The sequence below is a fragment of the Vanacampus margaritifer genome, chromosome 10 (genome assembly GCF_051991255.1).
Source record: "Vanacampus margaritifer isolate UIUO_Vmar chromosome 10, RoL_Vmar_1.0, whole genome shotgun sequence".
In the NCBI taxonomy this organism is placed as follows: Eukaryota; Metazoa; Chordata; class Actinopteri; order Syngnathiformes; family Syngnathidae; genus Vanacampus; species Vanacampus margaritifer.
The window spans coordinates 20,713,553-20,735,520 of NC_135441.1; the positions used below are offsets into that span (position 1 = coordinate 20,713,553).

Genomic DNA, 21,968 nt, shown 5'->3' on the forward strand with positions numbered 1-21,968 from the left:
AAATAAATAAAGACACTTTGTTGATTGGTGCAGCATTGAGAAGGAAATTTAAATGTAACCTTTGAAAATATCAACAAATTGGGATATGTTAAGTAATACTGTACTTTAAAAAAAAAAAAAAATCAAAGTTGCGCCGCCTTGTGTTGGATGACGTCATTATAGGGCGTCATCATCCCAACCAGCTGTTGATGTCTCCCTCCCTCGTATTCATAACCGCAGCGGACATTTCCCCAGAGTGCAGGTGATGTGGAAGCTTTTGTCTCCGTTGCTGCTATTGCTGCTGCTCGGTCCGTTGCGGCCTTGCGACGCCAAAGGAGCCGCTCTCACTCAGGTAACCACTGCCTAAATATTGTATAAATAGAACTCCAACAAACACGTACTTCATGCTTTATGCTTTGGCGAATTTCCAGTAGAGGCGTGAGTCATAATAATCAGAAATGTTGGGTGCTGTTTTTAACACATGGCTTATCCTAAAATACATTAGAATGTAGTTAAATAAATTGTACAAAGTGTATTGTACTTTAAAATTAAACAGACTGTATTGGATTAAAAATAAATAAATCCAACTGTAGTCTTCTAAGCATCTGTGTTTTTATGTTTTTTTTGCAATGTATGATTCTGATCCCCTCATGTCCCATCAATCAGAAAAATGTGTGTGTGTGTGTGTGTGTGTGTGTGTGTGTGTGTGTGTGTGTATGTGTGTGTTTCTTGCAGTGGTGCAACCCACCCGCAGATGGTACCATCTACAAATATCAGGCCAAGCCCTTGAATGGCAGTGGCACTGTTAACTTCAGCCACTTCGCAGGAAGGACTGTCCTCTTCGTCAACGTGGCCACGTACTGAGGTTACACCTTTCAGTACGTGGGTAAGTGACCGCACCGCAAATGAAATATAGACCGGGCGATTATCAGCGCCGATATTCGGCATTTTGAAGCATTGGCATTGTGCGAAAGCGTGGAACTGCCGTTGTGGTGTTGAGTAAACATTTTTGAATGGTATTTAAATACATATTTAAATATGTTTGAAGTACTCACCACTCAAATGTTTTGCTCCGCATTGGCAGTTCCACGCTTCCGTAGCATTGACCTTATCGTATTGGCGTATTTGTTTTTTTGAGTAATTTTTTTCTGTTTTTTTTTTGTAATTTTTCCTTGTTTTATAAAATAATTATTTTCTGAATATTTTTCTGTTTTTCTGAATATGTTTCAAAGGGCTTTTCCCTCAGAGATTAGAGAACAAACCACAATACAGTATACACATTAATTCCTTTATTGAGAGCCAGTAAGTAAACTTTACCATCTTATTGCATATGGAGGCATGCGGGAAAGTGTCCGCTTACGCTATTAGCGAGTCTGCAACAAGTTACTTGGAGTTCAGAGGTAAAAAATAAATAATAATAATTACTCCGAAAAACAGAGCTGGTGTTCTGTTTTTCGGAGTAATTATTATTATTATTTTTCTGTTTAAAAAAAAATCCCAGTTTTTTTGAATATTTTTTTCCCCTGATTTTTAAAATATATATATTATTATTATTATTATTATTATTATTATTATTATTATTATTATTATTATATATTTTTATATATTTTTTCCGTTTTTCTGAATATTTTTTTTCATCCTGTTTTTGGAAGTATTTTTTTGACAGAAAAAAATATTCAGTAAAACAGAAAAAAAATATTCAGAAAAACGGAAAATAAAAATAAAAACAAAGCTCCCCCCAAAAAATTGTCAGAAAAACAGGAGGTTTTTTTTCCCCAAGTCAATGCAATACGCTTCCGTAACTTTGGCACTGCATTTGGGTCAAAAATGCTTGGAACTTCCTGAGCTGTTTTTTTTTATTTAACTGAAAACAAAAATAAGATTAACATTTCAGTTATGTTGAAATGTTGGAAAACTTTATTAAGTATTCATTTAGGCATGCAAATATCTGTTATCAGCCTCCTTGGCTACTAATATCTGTCTGTCCTTGACATAGACGAATACAAGATTTTAAGTGTGTACAATGTTGTCTTCTGCAGAACTGAATGCACTTCAGGAGGAGATGTCTGTTCACGGACTCACTATTCTTGGCTTCCCATGCAATCAGTTTGGGAAACAGGAACCGGGGCGTAACAGTGAAATCCTGCCAGCTTTAAAGTAAGAATTTTCTTCTTAAACATTTTATTAAGGGAGAACTGGTGTGGAGAGGAATTTTCTATAACTCTCTCAGCAAGGCTTTATTGAATCTGCTTGCTTACAATCAGTCATTCTTCTCGTTCCCCTTTGGCTGGAGAATTCCCATCTCGTATTCCATCTTATAAGGCAGGACGCAGCTTCTGTTACTGGACTGCATAGCTCGGAGGGAATTTGGGCCGGTTTCCAAGGTGCAGCTCACCAAGTGTTGAAAGGCTAACCTCTGATAAGCATTCCTGTCTGAATTTCAGGCATGTCAGACCCGGCAACGACTTCGTTCCAAACTTCTTGTTGTTTGAGAAAGGGGATGTGAACGGGAAAGATGAGCAAGCGGTTTATACCTTCCTCAAGGTAGGTTGCTCAAAATAGTGTCTAGAATATTTCCCAGCCAAGACATATTTTACAATGGGAAAAATATCACTGTAAAAATAAATATGTATACCGGTACTGAAATCATGACTTTACCTCAGTTTACTCACAATTACATGTACAATATTTACATTTAAGACACGTTTATCTAATCAAGCACTTTCCCGAACAGTAGTCATCCAACCACCAGGGGGCGAACGCATGGTTAAGGCTTCATTAAGATGCCTAAAAAACAAGCGAGTACACACCCTGCAGCGGGAGTTTAAAGTCACGTGATGGCAGTGTTGCCAATCTGGCAACTTTTTCTTGGTGACTTTTTTTTCCCCTCTAAAGCGACTACGACAAATCTAACAACTTTTTCTGATAAACTAAACGTTTAACTCGTGAAGTTATTTTGAGAAGTAATAGCTTATTTCAAAGGCAAAATACAATTTAAAAAAACGGAAGAAAGTTTATTTATTAGTTCTAAACATATTTAGGGTGTTTATTTAACTTTTTTTTTTTGCCTCTTGCATTATAATTACATGCAAATTAACATTTATGCAAATTAGGCAAAGACGTCATTTGTGACTTTTAGGACAGTTGGCAATACTATATGACAAACTGATAAGAAAAGTCGAGTTTAGGGAATAAAATACAGCCCGAAAAAAAAAATGGCGCCGAAGAGCTTAGTGCCTCAAAATGGATACATTTTTTTGTAGATTTGTTTTGGATTCCGGGCAAGTGATGTTATATAAAATAGCATGTTTATTCATTTAATTTTAAATTGAGTGAATTTTTATTTAAAAAAACAAACAAACAATAACATGATGAATCATCAACAGTTGTTTAGATTTGATGACCTACCGTGTCACCTACCAGTAAGAATTCTGTCCTTCAACAGGGTTCCTGTCCGCCGGTCGGAGACAACTTTGGTAACCCCGCCAACAGACTATTCTGGGACCCGTTGAAAATCAGTGACATCAAATGGAACTTTGAAAAGTTCCTAGTGGGCCCGGACGGAAAAGCCGTGATGAGGTGGCACCCGTCTATCAACGTTTCCGAAGTGCGAGCTGATATACACAAATATCTGCTCCAGCGTTACACAGAGGAGGTTTTCGACTAGATTGGCCAGCAAAATTCTAGATGTAAATCTAGCAGTTTCACTAATTTATGAAGGTAACATGTTAAATGAAGAAGAGGTTTGAAAACAGAACGTCTGTGGAGCCTCTTCGGAGTCTGAGATTCAAGGTTAGCTTTTCAGTGCATTCGAGCTATCTTGCTATCTCACAGCATCATGCTATCTTCTCAAGCTGGGACCTGCTGGTATTTACAGCCTCAATGTCAATTACTTCTAATAAAGCAATGACAACTGCACACTTGTTTGTAATCTTTTGCAAAAATGCAGATCTTGTGTGAGGGACGTGACAATGATGTCATGTTTCTATCTTGAAATGAATGGTTCACAAATAAGGGTGGGGCAGCTGTTTTTTTTTTTGTTGTTGTAATGGGTCATTTCAGTCTCAGAATTTAAAGTTTGGGGGTTTTAATTATAGTAACTTTTTTTTTAAAGTCACATAAGAAGTGAAACCTACGGAAGAGGATTAGGGCCAGTGAAGAGGCGAAAAAAAGTTTGGCAGGATTCTGACTTTTAAATCTCAGAATTATGACTAAAGTGACAATTCTGATTTTATTCTTAGAACTTTGCCTTTAAAGTGACTTTAAAAGTTAAAGTTAGAATATTTAAGTGAGAATTCTGAGATTAGTCAGAATTCTAACTTTAATTTCAGAATTCTGACTTTAATCTCAGAATTCTGACATTTTAAATCAGCTCATGTAAATTATTTGCATAAACCTTCAAAAGTCAGAATTCTGAGATTAAAGTCAGAATTTTAGTCTAAATTTCAGTCACTTTAAAGTGAGAATTCAGAAAGTCAGAATTCTCACTTTAAAGTTGGAATTCTGAGATTGTCAGAATTCAGAAATTAAAGTCAAAATTCTGAAAATCTGAACTTTAAAGTCAGAATTTTCACTTTACTGTGAAAATTCTGTGATTAAAATCAGAATTGTGACAATCCTGCCATCCCAGTTTTCACCCTCTCTTTATTGGCCCTAATCCTCTTCCGTAGAAACCAAATCCTGGATTTGGACTAGGATCGTGCCACACCCATACACAAAAACTCATGTAAATGATTTGCATAAACCTGTCAAGCAGGTGATGTTTATGACAACACACAGTTTTCTTCATGAAGACTAAAAAATAAAAAATAATTTCAGTATACATCATACAATATAAACATCTAGAATAGATTTATTAAGCCAGTCAAATACAAAAGGTCTCACATGTGCTTTTGCCTACAGCAAAACAGAAAAAAGAAAAAAGGGCTGCAAACCAAGAAATACAACCGCCAGTAAACAAAAAGTGCACCACGTCTCCCTAAACTTCCCACCAATCCGATTCAGTTCTCGGTAACCTCGGTTCAAAATGAAGCTTTTATCTCAGATTCTGCACAATTTTTGAAGCCCTTCATCTGACTGACTACCTCATTTACATCCGATACGCAAGAAATCTGAGTGATTATTCGGTTCGGACATTGGTCTATGAATTTAAGACTGACTTGAAAAAAAGAAAAAAAGAAAAGAAAAAAAGTTGCCTCCTGCCTATCACAACGGGCCTCTTGACTAAGTTAACAGCGATTAGAAGACTGCGTAACTGTTAGGTACTGCACAAGGCTAAAAAAACAAAAAACAAAAAAAAAACACGAGATTACAAGATACAGTGACATATGTGGTCAAATAAAGTCATCAAAGTGTTTAATGAGATTAGGTCCATCGTCATGGTGAAAAGAAAGGCTTGTTGTGTATGTGTTGTGTCTGACACAAATGTCAATAGCTACAATATATCGGGAATACACTAACAACATTGAGCAGCATTACTAAAAGACAATGATTCACACTTAGTCAATGCAACTATCAAAACTGCAGGTTATAAATAAATTATCAATCACAAATGTTTTTGGTATAACGTCAAAATCCCCCCCCACCCCACCAAAATAAAAGTTTTGTATGCAACAACCACATTTTGACCAATTACACATATGGGACGTTTCTATCACATCAACGTACTGCGGAAGTCTTCGAGTCAATTCACATTTACTTTGTAAATTCAGTGATTGAATTCATCGACGTTGTCGTCCGTTGTTGGAATGAGAATTGTTTATACTCATACGGGGGGGGGGCCCTAGATTACAACGTAAAAAGTTGCCTGGGAAAAACAAAACGAGTGTTAAAAGTATCCATCAGCCAACCTATTTAACAAAAGATTTTCAGTTCATGGGAATACAAAAAAAAAAAAAATCGAAATAGTTCATGTTTATATTCAGAATAGCCAAGTGTTCCACAAATAGCCTTATAAAACGCAAGTATAAACAACATTACAATAGGATATCTACAGTTCAGTAGGAAAATTATAGATCAAATCACACCTTTTCAAATCAAAACAAACTCATTTCATGCTACGACCCAACTTTCATTAGGCGGTGACACTTTAGTGCTTTCCGGGATCTATATTCTGTCGCTCCCTTTTCCCAAATGCCCCTCCTCCACCTCCACCTCCACCTCCCCCTCCTCCTCCTCCTCCTCCTCCTCCTCCCCCTCCTCCTGCTGTCGTTGCCGTCGCTCCTCCTCCTCCTCCTCCTCCTCCTGCAGCTGCAGCTCCCCCTCCTCCCGCCGCTGCCGCCGCTGCCTGGTCTGCAGGTAGACATAAGAAACAGCACTTTGTCAATTGTAAACAAAAAAAAAACAAAAACATGCATCATTGTGTGGCAAGAAAACAATGGACGACTGCTAATGAGCCAACGACCAACAAACACTAGATTACAGCAAATTACATGTGAACGCTTTAGAAAAAGTATTTAAAAAGTTTTAATGAGACCCGCCCCTCCTTCAGACATCAATGTGATGACTCACTGTCATTTACTCAGCTGACTCAAGTGAATGCATTTTTTAATTTGCTTCATCATCAGTTGTTTTTCAGCTTCTCGTGTCAAGAATGTTAACCATTCGCCTGAAGCCAAGGTCAGTCCAAAAATGTTTTGGTGTTTTAAATTCTTTTTTTTACACACACACAAAAAGAGGCTCCTCCTGTATTGCAGAGAGCGCCAAAAATGTGAGTGATACCACAACCTCCATTGTGTGTTATGTTAGCAAGAGCTAACTGGCTGTTGTTTTGCTGCCAAGCCATATGAATATTGTGTTTGTAACCCTTTGGTCTTTGTTTTTGTAAGTATATTTTTTATTTTGACCAAATAAACTAAACTGAATTTATGGTGTTCCACAGGGTTCAATTCTAGGGCCTCTTGTTTTAGTTGTATCTGCCGCCTCTGGGTTCCATTTTAAGAAAACAGACTATTTATCTTTACATTTAATCAAAATAAGACGATAATCGGGTATTGGGCATTTGGACAAATATCGGTATCGGCCTTTTTTAGAAATCTGAAAGCCAAAATAAGGTAAATCTAAAACAGTTTTAATCTAAGGGAACTATTTATTTAAAATTTCAGTCAACTTTATAAGAGATGCTGCTGACCCCTGGGAACCCTCTGAACCTCTCTTTTTTTGTTTGAGATTTAACATTTCAGGTATTTTTTAATTTTGGAAAAATTTTATATTTACTAAAGAAAAACTAGAGAAAGCTATGCTATTTACTTTATTAAATTGTCATTTACCTTTTTAAGACGTACTGATAACCTTGGGAGCTCCCTTTAGATATTTAAAATTAAGTCTATTGTCTAAGATAAAAATAAAAACATCTACATTTTGAAAAGTCAGAATATCTGATTATAAAATGATTATTAAAAATTAAATTAATTAAATAAATAATTTTTTTATTTTTATTGTAATTAATCGCATGACTTCACTAGTTAACTTACGATTAATCACAAATTTTATATCTGTTCTAAATATACAATAAAAAAATTCTAGGTTTTTACATTCTTGTTAACAAAAGTGGAGGGGAAATGATGAACTTAATAGAAATAGTTCAAATCAATTTTGGACGTTTATAGCCGTCAATGGCAGTGAATGGATAAAAAAAAAAGAAACAGAAAATATTTTTTTAATTCGGGACGTCGGGTGATACATTTTTTTTACTCTTAATTAACTCTTTGACTGCCTAAAACGTTAAATAACGTTTAGTAAAATCCTATGGAGGAGTGCCAAAGACGTTAAAAGACGTTTGTTTCAAAACAGAGGTGAAACTAACCATTTTCTGTTGTTGATTACTGAAGAACGGAATAAGGTAGAAACAAACTTTTTTTTTCTGATGAAAGATGAGAGTCCAATCTTTCATTTGGTAGTATGTGTGTTTCCATAGTCCAAACACATCATTTTCTATGGACCTTGAAAGATCAGTCAAAATGCTTAAAATCGGCTGGCACTGGGGACAACCCGTTTCTGAAAACGTCTGGCAGTCAAAGAGTTAATCGCATGACTTCACTAGTTAACTCACGATTAATCACAAATTTTAGATATGTTATGAATGTACAAAAAAAATAATAATTCTAGGTTTTCATACTCAAAAGTGGCAAAAAATGTTAAACTAATAGAAATAGTTGAAAAGATTTTTTGACGTTCCTAGCCGTCAATGGCAGTGAATGAGTTAATTGCAACCTCTACTCCCCAGTTTACCTGCATTATCTGGTGCTGGTCGTGAACTTTCCCCCACCGCTCTGGCTCCTCTGGGCTGTAGAAAGGACGACGACTGCCACGGGAAACCCTGAAAAGAGACAACGATGATGTCATCATTCAAACTCCTAAACACAACACTATTCACCGCACCCTGACCGCTCAAGTTCAAGGTCACTCCGTATCAATTCGGCGGAAAGACCAATTTGCGTCATTCACGTGTTCCTCATAAGATCAAAAGGGCAAAGAAGAGCCTGGTTCTGTCAGCGAGACCGACATTAGGGACCTTTGAGGACCCTTACCGGGGTAACAGGCTGGAAGTCTCGTACGGGGGGCGGAGCCGCGGCCGTGGCGCCAGCTGCATTGGGCATCCGGGGATGGAAGTGCACGGGCCAGCCCTCAAGGCCCTGCGGTCCCACCTGCACAAAGGGACCACAGTAGGGGGGGCTCAGCGGGCCGTTCACTGAGCCTGACGTGGGGTCTGAGGTACGTCTTTCCTGCTGCTGCCCCTACGAGGGATCACAAGTACACATGTGATCCCCAATCAGTGCCCGCGCGCCAAACTGGGCTCGGTTCTAGCGCGGCCCATTGCTGATTTGAACCCCCCGGATGCACTGACAAACATGACAAGTGGAGTCAGGCTCTTGGAGTGACTTACACTGGCCACAAGAGGGCGCTGGTACATTAGCTTAGAATCATGTAGTGAAAGCTTGGGGATTTGGAATTGTCCTATTTTTTTAATACTACTAAATAAATATATAAATGATAAAAAAATAAATAAAATTAAGGAATTGTCCTGACATTTTTTAAATTTCTACTTCTTATTAAAAAAAAAAAAATTATTTTTTTAAATAAAAACTCTTTCACACACTTTTTGGCTCCGGCGCACGCCGCGTCACACACTACCTGCTTGTGATGCTGCATCTGCAGTCTTTCGAGCTTGCATCGCTCCGTGTGTTCTCGCTGACACTCGCTCTGCGCCTGATGGAGCTGCGGGACGAAACGGCGAGCGCAAACTCAGGCGATCAACTCGGCCAGACAATCCGCTTTTCTCGTCGTCGGGTCGCTCACCTGATTGGTCAAATTGGTAATTTGAATCTGCAGCCGCTCCACCTGCCGCCTCAGGTCTTCTTTTTCCTCGTTCATTCGCTCCCTGTCGCTGCGTTCTTTTCGGAAGTCTTCTTCGAATATCTTCACCTGGTTTAGACAGAAATTAGAGCAGTTTATAGTCATTTATTTAACCTCATTTTTATATTTATTCTGACCTGTTCTTTTAGAACAGCAATTTGGGTGAGTAGTTCCTGCTTCTTCAGGTTACTGGCGGCGTCCTGGCCAGGTGGTTGTTGCGAGGATGACGGGGCATGCAAATTTAAGGCGTCTTCTAAAGCCTGGAAAAAGAGGACAAGTTTTACACATTAATTTTGATATTTATATTATAATGCAAAAAAATACGGCTAGAAATCCAATTGAAATCGAAATTGGCATTACAATGCAATTTTTAAATTCTTGACAAAAATATGTTATATGTGACCTCACTATTCTAAACGTGACATTCTGATTAATATTACATTTGGGGAATATGAGTTATGAAGCAAAATCCAGCCGTTTTTATCCATCTCAGGGGGCGGCCATTTTGCCACTTGCTGTCGACTGAAGATGACATCACAGTTGCTCAGGCAATGACCAATCCCAGCTCACCTGTTTTCTGAAGCTGCGATTGGTTGTTACCTGAGCAACTGTGATGTCATCTTTAGTCGACAGCAAGTGGCAAAATGGCCGCCTTGATTGATAAAAACTGTTGGATTTGGCTGCTTAACATATATTCCACAAACACATTATGAACTAGAATAACATATTTAGACTAGTGAGGCTGCATACAGGATAATGTCAAGATTTTTTTTGGGGGGGGTTGACTTTAAAATAATGGCCAAATTCATATTTTGACCCCCCAATTTTTTTTTTGCCACAACTACTAAAATCCATAAGCCCGTATCTCACCGAGCGACGCATTCTTGCAAGGGTGTGCGCATTTAGCCAGTGTTGGCGTTTCATCAGGTTTCGTTCAAGACTGCAAAACGTAAAGACACTCGGCAGACCCTCGCAAACCGTTTTTTATGCTCGCAAAGAATTTTTAAACGTCCAAAATTTGATGGAGACAAGAAAAGCTGTTGGTTTGTCAGGGTCTGCCAAATGTTTTGCAATCTTGAAAGAAATCTGACGAAATACCAACAGATCGTTCAATTCTACCTCTGGAATGAAATTGTGAATAAATATAATCAGTATTTGGTTCACGTATTTATAGAACATGACAATATGTTATCCATTTATTATACTGGGTAACAATTTGCAAAACAAATTCTATCGTTAGATTTTTATGCGGATTTTCTGATTCCAAATTTTTTTTCAATGCAGCTTACCCTCAGATAATCAAAATTCCACTGATTATCTGAATTAAGATTGTAAGAAGAAGCCCTAAATTGCAAAGCGACTTGTGATGTCCCTTTCACTGACCCTGTTGAGACGTTGGATTTCCTTCTCCTGGTACTCTCGCTGTTTGCTGAGAGGCAACAGCTGGTCCTGCAGGTAGCGAACTTTCTGCTTCAACTCGGTCGTCTCCGTGTTTAGACACTCCTTCTCGCCCTGAAACAACGCCACCGTTTTCAAAATGGCTGTTGTATTTAGACTTGGGTTTCTGTTTTGAATTCAACTTCTGCTCACCTGCACGTTTTCTATCTTGGACTTTGCCAGCAGCAGCTTCTTGTCGTAGTCGCGCTGCCTCTGCTCTCGCTCCGCCTCCAGTTCAAGGACGGTCTTCTGAGAATCGGCTAGCCTCTGCCTCAGGTCAGTTATCTGTGTTGTTCAGATAAAAGTATTGATAGTAATTATAATATCCGTTACATACTATATTCTTGATGCATAACAGTAGAGCTTCAAACATCGGCTAAAACGTTATCGAAGAAAACAGAAGTTTCCGACGCTGTGAGAGTACCCTGAATGCACCATTTTGCTTCCATAGCATTAGCAACTAGCAAGTATGTAGCGTGTGTTATTGTGTTGTCCCTAAGCGTTCTTTAAGCCGTTTAACGACACCTCAGTTGGAGTTAAAACTGTAAAACTAAACACACGACAATAAGAATTACATCCACTGTATATTTAAATACAAAACATGCTTCGTTTTTAAAACATCGCTAGCCTAGTGCTAATGCTAAAAGCAAAGGGAGGATCCCATTCAAATGCTAACAGGAAGTTAGCATCAAATTCGGGAGAGTTTTCCCTTCAAATAATTAATATCTACACACAAATGCTGTGGGAACACATGCCCACATGTGAGATAGTGCTACGCAAAGGCATAACTTCTTTCCAATGTGTGAAAAATGAGTTATTTTAATAGAATTCAATCGCAACTTTCTTCTGTAATCACATCATAGATGTACAGCGCCACACTGCCCCTAAGAGGCCAAAACACACAGCAACAGTCAGTATTTGTTCTTACAGTTTTTTCAGTTGCTCTTATTTTAATTTACTATATTCTTATTGTACTTTCTTATTGTTTTATTTTATCATTGTACTTTCAAGTTATATTTAAAGTTGGTATTTCGAGGCTTCAAAGACTTTCTTTTCTCAAAATGAAGGTTGCAAACATCCAAGGATTTCTTTTTTTGGTCTTAACACACATTTCCACATGACATACAAGTTAGCCCAGTAAGTCCCAAGACTTGTGAAAATAACACCCATTGAAAAGGAATTGGGGAGGGGTAATTTTATACATTATATATTCTTAAATACAATAATGGGCAATCTGTATTTTTTTCGGCCAAAAATCGGTATCGGCCTCAAAAAATGCATATCGGTCGGGCCCTACTTAACAGCACCTGTGAGACTGTGTGTTATTCTAATAGGGATAAACACAAGCTAGGTAGTCATGCAAAAACCACAGTAGCACATCTGCAATGTCATTCCTATTAACGTGTGAAATAACAACAAGCCTATTGACGCAAATGGATATCGATTGGCTTCTGTGGTTTCACCAAAGCAACACGGCGTACCCATCACCGAGACGCAGCAAATTTGTTTGTGATCCCGGGTGTGATTACAGTTTACTAACGTGTCTGTGCGTGCGTCTGCTCCCCCCAACCGATTGCACCACAGCAGCAGGTCAGCAGATACAACGGCGGTTAAGGGGAATTCTCACTGACTGCGCGTGCGGTAAGTATACTCAGATAGCGTCGCTATTGCAAGAGTGTGTCTTTTCCATTCCAAACAAAGCAAACACTGCAATCTGTCGTTTAAAAGCCAGCTGCCATTTGTTCACGCCACGTTTCAAAATTGCAAGTTAATAGCAACTTTCATTAGCAACGTAAATTGAGAGCATCACAAGGGGACTGTAATTTAATTTCGGACAAGCTAATGTTGCTTTTCACTGGTGGTATTTAAATCGTTTACTCCCAGACATTTTCACTGAAGCAACCCCCTTCGCTCCGGCTGTTTTACTGGCTTTTGACTGATTTTGCAAGGCCCACACAATATTGTCTTCTATTGCTGTACAAACATGGAACATACCAAAAGAAAGATTAGAGTGTCTTCTTTCATCAGGAAAAAAAAAGCGTACATTTCTATTTGTTTCCGCTTTGCAGCAATTAGCATTAGAATATAGCTAAGTTTCATCAATATTCACAAATCTGTTTCAAAACACTGGGGAAAACAGCTTTGTTGCAACATGGCCCTGGTTGATCTCTTATACTCTGCTGCCCGTTTTTTGGAATAACTACCATTGTTTTAAGCTTTCTCTTTAGCTCAGAGGCTGCATCAAAGCCTTCTGTATGCTCTAGTACTAAATATATATATATATATATAAACGTATAAATACGTCTTTGGGAGCAAATTAGTTAATCTGTCTCTCTTTGGTCCAAATAAAGAGTCATACACATTGTTAAAGGACAACTTGCCGCTCATATGTCACAACACACTAATTTCATCAATAAAATGGAGTCAGTTGTGGAAAGGTACAAAACCATATGGCACGAATGGCCTTTAAAAAAAAAACAATAAATAGGAATTTGACTTAGTTACTACGCTTGAGTGTTGTAAAACTGAAATCAATGTGATGGAACATGCTCGGGGCACAATAAAGTTTCCTTTCACCCTCCTTAGTCATTACTGTACCTTCTGTTCAAACTGTGACTTCATTGAATTCCACTGAATGTCCCACTGCTTATTCACCTCCAGTACCTGTGCAGCGCACGATGCAAACAAATGAGCATATAGGAAACTCTTAATATATTATCAAATAAGTATCAAACAGAGGAAGAGACTCACATCTTTCCTTTGCTTCTCGAGGAGTTTGATCTTCTTTTCATAAACCTCGACGTCACAAGGTTTGTTTGGGCTTTTCTCGGCAGCTTTTCCACTCTGGGGGCACACAGAACATTTATTCCTACATTACATACACCCCACAAGGTGGGATATGCTTCACACAAGGGGAACAAATGAATCAGTCAGTTGAATTGTGATTGTGTGATATTGCACATTGTGGAAAGGTCATTGGCCCGGCGACCACATGGCTTCCTGTTTTGTATTATGTTAAAAGTCATGTGGACTTAAAATAGTAAAAGGTCAGTTTGATTTTTGATTTTTTTTTTGGTCATGCACTTGCATACTGTATGTGTATATTATTATTATGATATATATATATATATATATATATATATATATATATATATATATATATATATATATATATATATATACACACACATATATATATATATATATATATATATATATATATACACACACACATATATATATATATATATATATATATATATATATATATATATATATACACATATATATATTATTATTTTTTATCTTTAAATTTCTTATTTAATTTAAAATTGAAATAAATGACAAAATAACATCTTACATTAAAAAAAAAATTTAGTTTAAATGTTCATGTTATGTTATTATTATCGTTATTGTTTTCTCATTATGTATGTAACAAAAGTGTATTGACAACTTACCAACCCAAATATTGTCTATACTTGTGTGACAATTTAAGCCGGATCATTTCATTTTCTCTACCTTCTGAGGGGTGGAGGCTTCTATCTTCGGTCTCACCGCGGCACATTCCTCTTTAAGCGGCTCATCTTTGGTGTCGGGAGCTTCAGTGTCAGACGCTGCCGTGGATGATGATGACGACGATGATGCAGCTGCAGCTGCTGCTGATGCTGACGCAACTGTTGCTCCTCCTGTCACAAGTTCCTTCAGTTTCTGATTCTCCTGCCTGAAAACAGCGGCACAATGAATTTGATTGAGACAGAACTGGTCCGGCTTCAGGGTGCGTTTTGGTAATAGCCAACAATGTCAAACTTCCCCTACTAGAGTGAAAGCATGCAAAACTGGAACGAAACACAAAGATATGGGGAACTGGCTGCGGGTTTGTTTGTTTGATGATCATTTAAATTTTCATGTGTTCAGAGTTTCCCCAGAGCTCAAGAAAGCAGATCTGTCAATTACAACCAACCGCAATCATAAATAATTGTTAAATAAACAGAACACCTCCCTTAGTGTGTCTCTCAAAAATGAACACGATTATGTTTTAAGATTGCAGATCTTTCCACAGATTACATTTTATAGATAGTGCTAATACACTAACTAACTCCTTTTATGAAATTACTCAACAACACACTTTATATTGAATAAACAAACTCAAAGTGCTACAGCATGAAAGACAAACACTACAGTATTAGAAAAAAAAAACATTCCTACTAAAAATTATTTTATTTTTTTTTTTAAATATGAAAATGCCCTAAATTTGTTGTTGAAAAGAAAATTACCAAAGCACCGCCAAATTAAAAAAAGTGCTGTCAAAGTTAAAGCGTTATTTGATTAATTAATCACAAAAAAATTATCACCATAAATTATGAATTAATGCAGATTAATCGCACTATTAATTTTCACCATAGATTATCCTTTGGCGTGACAGCGGATGGCTACGTTTAAGGTAGCACAGGTTGCGTATCACGTTAAGGATATTTGTTCATGTCAAAATATCGGCGTCATTTTATTCCCATTTTAAATTATGCAAATAATTAACTGATTAGAAAAAGGGGAGGATGAGCGTGTGCAGTGGATCAAAAAAATATTGAAGACGTCCTCATAACATCAAATGTCAAAAGAATTAACACATAACCGGTGCTCTTCAAATCTGGCGGGGGAAAAATGTAGATAAAAAAAAAGGCTTTTTTATTAAGCGATTAATCAAAATTCTAAGATGTGATTAATCTGAATTAAAAAATGTAATCGTTTGTAAAAACATTACCTCAGCTGTTCCAAGTCTTGATTCCTGATATGGTGATCCTCTTCCATTTTCTTCCGGAGCTCATTGTTCTCCTCTCTGAGCTGCTCACACAGAGTCTAAACAAAAAAAATCCATTGTTCATATGTTTGACATCATCTGGCTGACAACACTTTGAAGTGATGAGTGAAAGACTGCATGACCAGAGTTAAGAAATGCCACCCAGTCTTGTCAAGCGCGCACACACACACACGCACAATCCTTCCTGTGACGTACAACTGTTTTTTTTCCCTGTAATTTGCATAAACAACTAGCAAAATCGTGGTATGAGCCTTCAATTGCACATACGTTACTAATTTGCTTCAATGTATAACCTGTTACTATTTGGAAATGTTGTCATGAACTACAGGAGAAATTACACTATTAAAGACAATTTGCCTCAAAAAGTATTCACAACAAAATTATGAATTTAACAAGTAATCTAATTCAAATAGACGCCGCAATGTAGTAGTGCAATTTTCAGATTGCAAATGTTGAAATTTGCTTTATTTCATCTAGTTGGTAGACCTTAAAACATTTCTTATATATATATGTTTATCTCATTTATTTATTTAGTGTCAAGGTAAGTTCATGTTTGGCCATCAATTTCATGAAACAAAAACATTTCAGGTGATAAAGCCACAGCATTGTCCGCAATATTGTTATAATCCGTTTTATGACTTACTGACTTGTTTGGTAGAATTTGGTATTGTTGCCATGTTGAATGCTTAAAACGCTGCACGTGTTAGTAAGTAACAACTATAATTAAAGTGGATGAATAAAATGAGTCATTTACATTTATTTTAGCGCAAGTTTAACCTATTAGACCTAAACATTTATGTATAATAAATGTGATCATGTAAAACAAATGGATGTGTTTACTATTAATTAGGGCTGGGCAATAAATCAAATTAATTTGATTTATCAGCATTTTGAAAAATGAATCGTTGAGAATGTGCTAAATCGTGAAATCGAAATTTGCCTTTTGGATTATTAAAATATGCTGTTCTTATGTTCATGTTACATCCACACGGTTTTGTGAGTTGTCATTTTGCACAAGTGGCAGAATATTGGACGGGTGGTTTACAAGACATGTTTACGATAGCTACAAACTACTCAAATGTGGCAATTAAGCACCAACTACGAAGGTTAAGTTTATGTTAAAACTGATTTACAATCAGTATACATTTTTATTGTCTAAACATTTTGAACAGGAATTATTTTTGGAATAAATTAAACTTTTAAATTAACATTTGTTGGATTTATTAAAATCGATTTAAAATCATAATTGTCCTGAATGACCAAAAATAAAAAATTTTTTTTTATATTTTTTAGCCATATCGCCCAAAAAAAAAAAAAAAAAGGAAAATTGAGATTTATTTTCTTATTGCCAAGAAACGAGATTTTTTTATTTCTTTTTTTTATAGCCACATCGCCCAGCCACTACTATCTATAACCGTCTACAATATTACCTCAGAATGCAGAAAATTGCCATGTCAACTACATCGCCCATGTTGGAACTTGGTGCCATTCAAAACATTACTCCGGGTCACCCGCATACCTGTAGGAGCGACGTCCTCAGTTCATTCTTTTGGACTTTGGAGGAAAGATGGTGAAACTCCACAGCCATTCGACCCAGATGCGCCAACAGCTGGTTCGGATTGGACTCCTCGGCGAATATGCTGAAGGAGCTCTCCAATTTCTTCAGCTGGCTCGCCAGCTCGACGTTCTCCTGAGGTAAGTGGGGGATGACTCCGACTGCTGAGCGGGCCTGAAATTACACGCACCCACATGTCAACACTCAGTCCATCAATCTTTCCTTTCAAGATGAATCAGTACACATAATATACATTTCAAAAGGCATCAAGATGGAGGAGTCATAGTGCTACTATTTCTGTCAAACCAGTTGAGCTGGTTGGGGGCGGGGGGGCAGCAGATGATGGAAGCAGACCACGGAACGTGACTAATAAGCTAACCACAAATAAACAGGTCACATGTGGTATTAGTAGTTATTTTAGAATATAAACACGTTCACATTTGACACCTTATACGTCTGTCGTATCGGATGACCACATTCCTTTGGATGCAGCATGTGACTGAATCATGTGCGATTCCAAACAGTAAAAATCTTGGACTTTCCCCTGGTTGACTCAGGCCAGAACTGCCAATATTGAATGAGTTACAGGGTTACTTCATCAGGATATGTTTCTATCGCTGGGAAAAATGGGTATTTAGTCAAGGGTGGAAATACTACACACGCCTGGAGTACATGAGACATTCGACTAGGTGTGTCAAAATTAGTGCGTTCATTTTGAGTTAATTTAAAGTTTCTTTAATGACACTATTTCTTTTTTTTTTTTTACGCACGAATAATGACCGTAATTTACTTGGAAAGCCTGTACATGAAATGTCTAACAAATGCAATGATGCCATCTAGTGGCAGAAAAATAACCTCAACACAAATCGATATCACATTCTGGTTTGGTTATTTTACAGTACAGTAAATCTTTTTAATTTTAATTCAATTTTATGTATTATTATGAAATTACTGTATCAATGGCTAAAAGATGTAGTCATATTTCTAATAATTAAAAACATTTTCCACCTTTATCTTAAGAGTATGAAAACTTGGAACTAAATATTTTATTGTACATTTAGAGCAGAGATCAAATTTGCGATTAATTGTGAGTTAACTATTGAAGTCATGCAATTATTACAGACATAATTCTATTAGTTAAAAAAAATTCCACTTTAGTTAACAAGAGTATGAAAACTTTGAAAAAGTATTTTATTGTACATTTACAGCAGACATAAAATTTATTTAATTTGCGATTAATCGTGAGTTAACTATTGAAGTCATGCGATTTAAAAAAAAATTATCGCCTGACACCCCTACATTTGACACTTTAAACTTTCGGGCTTGCATTCTACTTCGAAAATGAAAGCAAAAGTGATCGTCAAAATGAAATTGATACATACAGTCAAGGCGTCTGACGTCCTCCTGTCCATATTGACCACTTCGAACTCTGATAAGGCGTCCTGTAAAAGCCTAAGAGTTAGATAAAAGTCCCACAAGTTGCAACCCTCCCAAAGTTCACACTCACGTTAAGTCTGTTGGCCTGCGCGGCCCTCGCTAAACAGCTAGCATCGGCTTCTTTCGGCTCAGCAGCGGGATGCAGACAAGGTTTACCTTCACGCAGGGCGAGATGGGGGGGGGGCCGTCAACGCCATTGTTGTACAATTATAGCAGTTGCAATCCACTAACATGAAAATGAACAAGACCTACTTTGCGTTTCAGTCTCGGCGTGTCCGCCCGCGCACAGGCTGGCGGCGAAGCTGGACGACTTGAGGGCCTCGTTGTCCCTCACAAGTTCCTCCACGCGCTGGCGAAGCCGCGACGCTTCTAATTGAGACTCTTCCAGCAGGTCGCCTGCACAGAGATGGCGGTTTAGTTTCACCAGAGAAGATGACAGCCACGACAACAACACTCCTTACATGAGTCACAGGAAGGCTTTGTGATAGACCAAAAAGTACCCATGTGCAGGTTTTACTACATTTTTGTTTTTATTTGATGCACGCCAGTCGCTCCCTTATGTATTTGCATCATTTGAATGGGAGAAATTGTCAAGTGAGTGCAACGGATGTCCGATTTCGTGGATTTTTGACATTTGATGACCTATCACGGTTCTGATAGTTGTGGATTTTTCATTATGGTTAGTTTTCATTTTGTTTTTAAAATTCAGTTACTTTCAATCAGTTTGCTATTTTTTTTTTCAAAGATGCTTCCTTTTAGTACTTAAAAAAAAAATATATATATATATATATATATGGAGCCATACTGAAATTCAAAAAAAAAAAACACATTTAAAATAAAGCCTGAAAATTCAAGTATGATATTGACAAAGACAAAAAAGAAGTTATAGTTGGCTTTAAAACATTAATTGCAGTCTGTTAGTTTTTTTTAAGCACTCTCATTTTTTTATGTAACGTTAATTATGGTGTTAATTATAATAACCTTGTCCTCTACAAAGCATTTTACAAATAAAATACTCGGCTGCTAAATTACAATATCTTTTATCTTATACCCTCACCATATGGTGCTCAAAGCACTTTACAAAGGCTCACATTCACCAAAGGGTGGCTGGCGCCATGCAAGGCACTACCCAAAGTCCGATGGGAGCAAATTGAGGTTCAGTATCTTTCTCAAGGACACTTCCACATGGTCAAGGTTAAGGATCGAAACCATAACCTTCGTCTCAATTCTATCTTGCTGACGCTATGCTTCAATATATACTTTTTTTTTTTTTAAACGTATCCGCAGCAAACTTCAGAGAACACAAATAATTCTGGCCCAACTTGTTTGCTAAAGTAAAGCAAAACCGGTTAACGCTAAATTACAAGTCATTAAAGTCTGGCATTCAACTTAAATCTATTACCAAGAACACACTAATTACACGCCTTACTACACTGACTGACGTGACATTCGCCAGGCACAACAATAAATCTTAAATTAGTTTGAACACCCCTTCCAAGTACAACAGACATCAAAGATGCTTACCTAGGCTCTTAAGACCCTTCATCCTCTCTCTCAACATGCTGTTCTCCTCCAGGAGCTGCCGATAGCTGCTTCCTCCTGCAGCCTCATCCCTGGCCTTGACATCACTCCCACCCGGGTCGTAGATGCGGTACGGGCCTTTTCTTTCCATTGTTTGTTCACTTGCTAAGCATGATCCCCAAAACTGAAAAAGAGCAGATTAAAAAAAAGTATTTGATTAATAAGCCATTGTCTTGTGTCTTAATGTGGTATGGGAGCAAAACTATGTGGAACAATAACAAAACGATACAAAGTTTCTCCATCATTTTGGTCACTGTTTTGTGACGATCATGTTTGAAAACAATGAAAAAAAATAAGACACTATAGGCACATATCACAGTGGTGACTTTAAAAGCTGTATTCCTAGTTCTCTCACTCTTAACAAGAAATCGACTACAGGCACAGTTTAAATGATGACAAATGTACTTTAAAGAGTGGTTATAATATTTACAGTATGCAATGGAAGCACTGCACGAATCGTGTTTTCTTTCTTTAAACAAAGGATCACTACAACATTCCTGTCAAAGGATGCCGACCACAAAAAGCCCAACATATATCATATAAACGCTCCAAAAGAACACATACAAAAAGCCTCGACACAAACCAGCTAACAAACAGCTACCTTGATTGTTAATTGATTGTTAATATTAGTTTAACGCTGTTGTCATGCAAATGACTAGCAACATTTAGCTATCGGCTAGCTAACGCTGGATAACAATGGGAGGCAGGAAGCAGCTCGCTTCTCTTTTCTTTTCAAACCCCTCTACAGACGCTTTCGTCAAAGCGCTCCGTTCGTCAGAAAGCGTAGAGAAGCCTGACAAAGCAACAAACAAAGCGGCGTCCGTTGCCAGAATACCTTTCCGCTAGCAGCGGCCTCTCGTCTCTGTGCCCAGACATCTACTGCGGAAGTGGTCTGCTGCTCGATGCCGTAACATGGGAAATTCCACCTTGCAACGTTTGATGTAAACAGCGGTGATTGACGGACGAAGCAGCCAATCAGCGCACAGAGAGGAGGAGCCACCGAGCCTCCGACATAAACATTCATTTTTTTGCTCCTTGTTACTTTCGACATTGATTAAAATAAACATGTCACACAGTACTACGTGTTAAATATTTACAAGATGTTTATTGAAGTTGTGGATTTGAATTGAAGTAAAACTGTATTAAGGTGAATTGATTTGAGATAAACACAACAACAAAAAAACACATTTATATGTTTATGAAATAAAATAAAGACAGCGCATTAAAAAAGTGAAGCTGACTGAATTTTTTTTATTTTAAACTAACTAAATATAATTATAGCAAAAATATCCTTGTTTTTTTCTTCATGAAATATTATTATGTGTTTTGGGGTCATTTTAAATGCATTTATTTTAGTTTGAGTGTGCAGCCATACAGAAAAATAACGTCAAACGTAATTTAGTAATTATAGTTTACTTTATTACATATAATCGGTAACGTTTTGTTTTGCTTTTTTATCTTGGGCAAGTAACGATACCAGGTATCAATAATAATTATTCATCCATCTATGTTCTGAAATTCAACTAAATTGAATAATTTTTGAAAACTAATAAAGACTAACACACCCACTCTCAAAGTTAGTCAATAGGCCTACAGTTAAAACAAATTAAAAATAAAAATAAAAAAAAAACGAAAGGAAAACCTAACATGAAAAGTTCATTACAACTCTGACCCCAAGTCATCACTTTTTCCCCCGGCTATAAACCAGTCTGCTTATCATTATTCTTTCACTGATGACCATTGGAATTCCATGAAACGGCCTGAGTTTCTTCACTCTAAATACATTGGAGGAGGAAACAGTTTGGTAAT

The 21,968-nt window shown here is 37.2% G+C and overlaps 2 protein-coding genes across 4 annotated transcripts; one reads left to right on the forward strand and one right to left on the reverse strand.

Annotated features, from left to right (window-relative positions):
- The first annotated feature begins 162 nt into the window (after positions 1-162).
- gpx3 (glutathione peroxidase 3) lies at positions 163-3,897 on the forward strand. The gene is made up of 5 exons (XM_077577477.1): positions 163-331; positions 715-865; positions 2,019-2,136; positions 2,424-2,523; positions 3,425-3,897. Exons 1-5 carry the CDS (start codon positions 245-247, stop codon positions 3,644-3,646), a joined length of 678 nt encoding a protein of 225 aa, XP_077433603.1. The 5' UTR covers positions 163-244; the 3' UTR covers positions 3,647-3,897.
- Positions 3,898-4,806: 909 nt separating this feature from the next.
- On the reverse strand, positions 4,807-21,077 carry tnip1 (TNFAIP3 interacting protein 1). Of its 3 annotated transcripts, none has more exons than XM_077578261.1 (18): positions 20,995-21,077; positions 20,103-20,283; positions 18,831-18,974; positions 18,649-18,734; positions 18,524-18,583; positions 17,106-17,315; positions 15,530-15,624; positions 14,290-14,491; positions 13,522-13,614; positions 13,369-13,434; positions 10,924-11,055; positions 10,717-10,845; positions 9,471-9,593; positions 9,277-9,402; positions 9,112-9,195; positions 8,508-8,624; positions 8,209-8,296; positions 4,807-6,270 (listed from the first exon to the last, which is right to left on the reverse strand). In XM_077578261.1, the coding sequence occupies exons 2-18, from the start codon at positions 20,248-20,250 to the stop codon at positions 6,068-6,070; spliced, it is 2,106 nt and encodes a 701-aa protein (XP_077434387.1). In that variant the 5' UTR covers positions 20,251-20,283; positions 20,995-21,077; the 3' UTR covers positions 4,807-6,067. The 3 variants fall into 3 exon arrangements, with proteins under 3 accessions (XP_077434387.1, XP_077434386.1, XP_077434388.1); XM_077578260.1 differs by having other exon boundaries at positions 8,508-8,714; XM_077578262.1 differs by lacking the exon at positions 8,508-8,624.
- Between the last annotated feature and the right edge of the window lie 891 nt (positions 21,078-21,968).

What these genes read in the sequence shown, in the direction of transcription:
- tnip1 (XM_077578260.1), bottom strand. Translation starts at nt 20,250, where the DNA reads ATGGAAAGAAAAGGCCCGTACCGCATCTACGACCCGGGTGGGAGTGAT. An exon ending in AGTCACAGTTTGAACAGAAG is followed by an intron (nt 11,056 to 13,368) that starts GTACAGTAATGA and finishes TGAACAACACAG; the next exon opens with ATAACTGACCTGAGGCAGAG. An exon ending in ACTTCCAGCCTGTTACCCCG is followed by an intron (nt 8,297 to 8,507) that starts GTAAGGGTCCTC and finishes GTCTCTTTTCAG; the next exon opens with GGTTTCCCGTGGCAGTCGTC.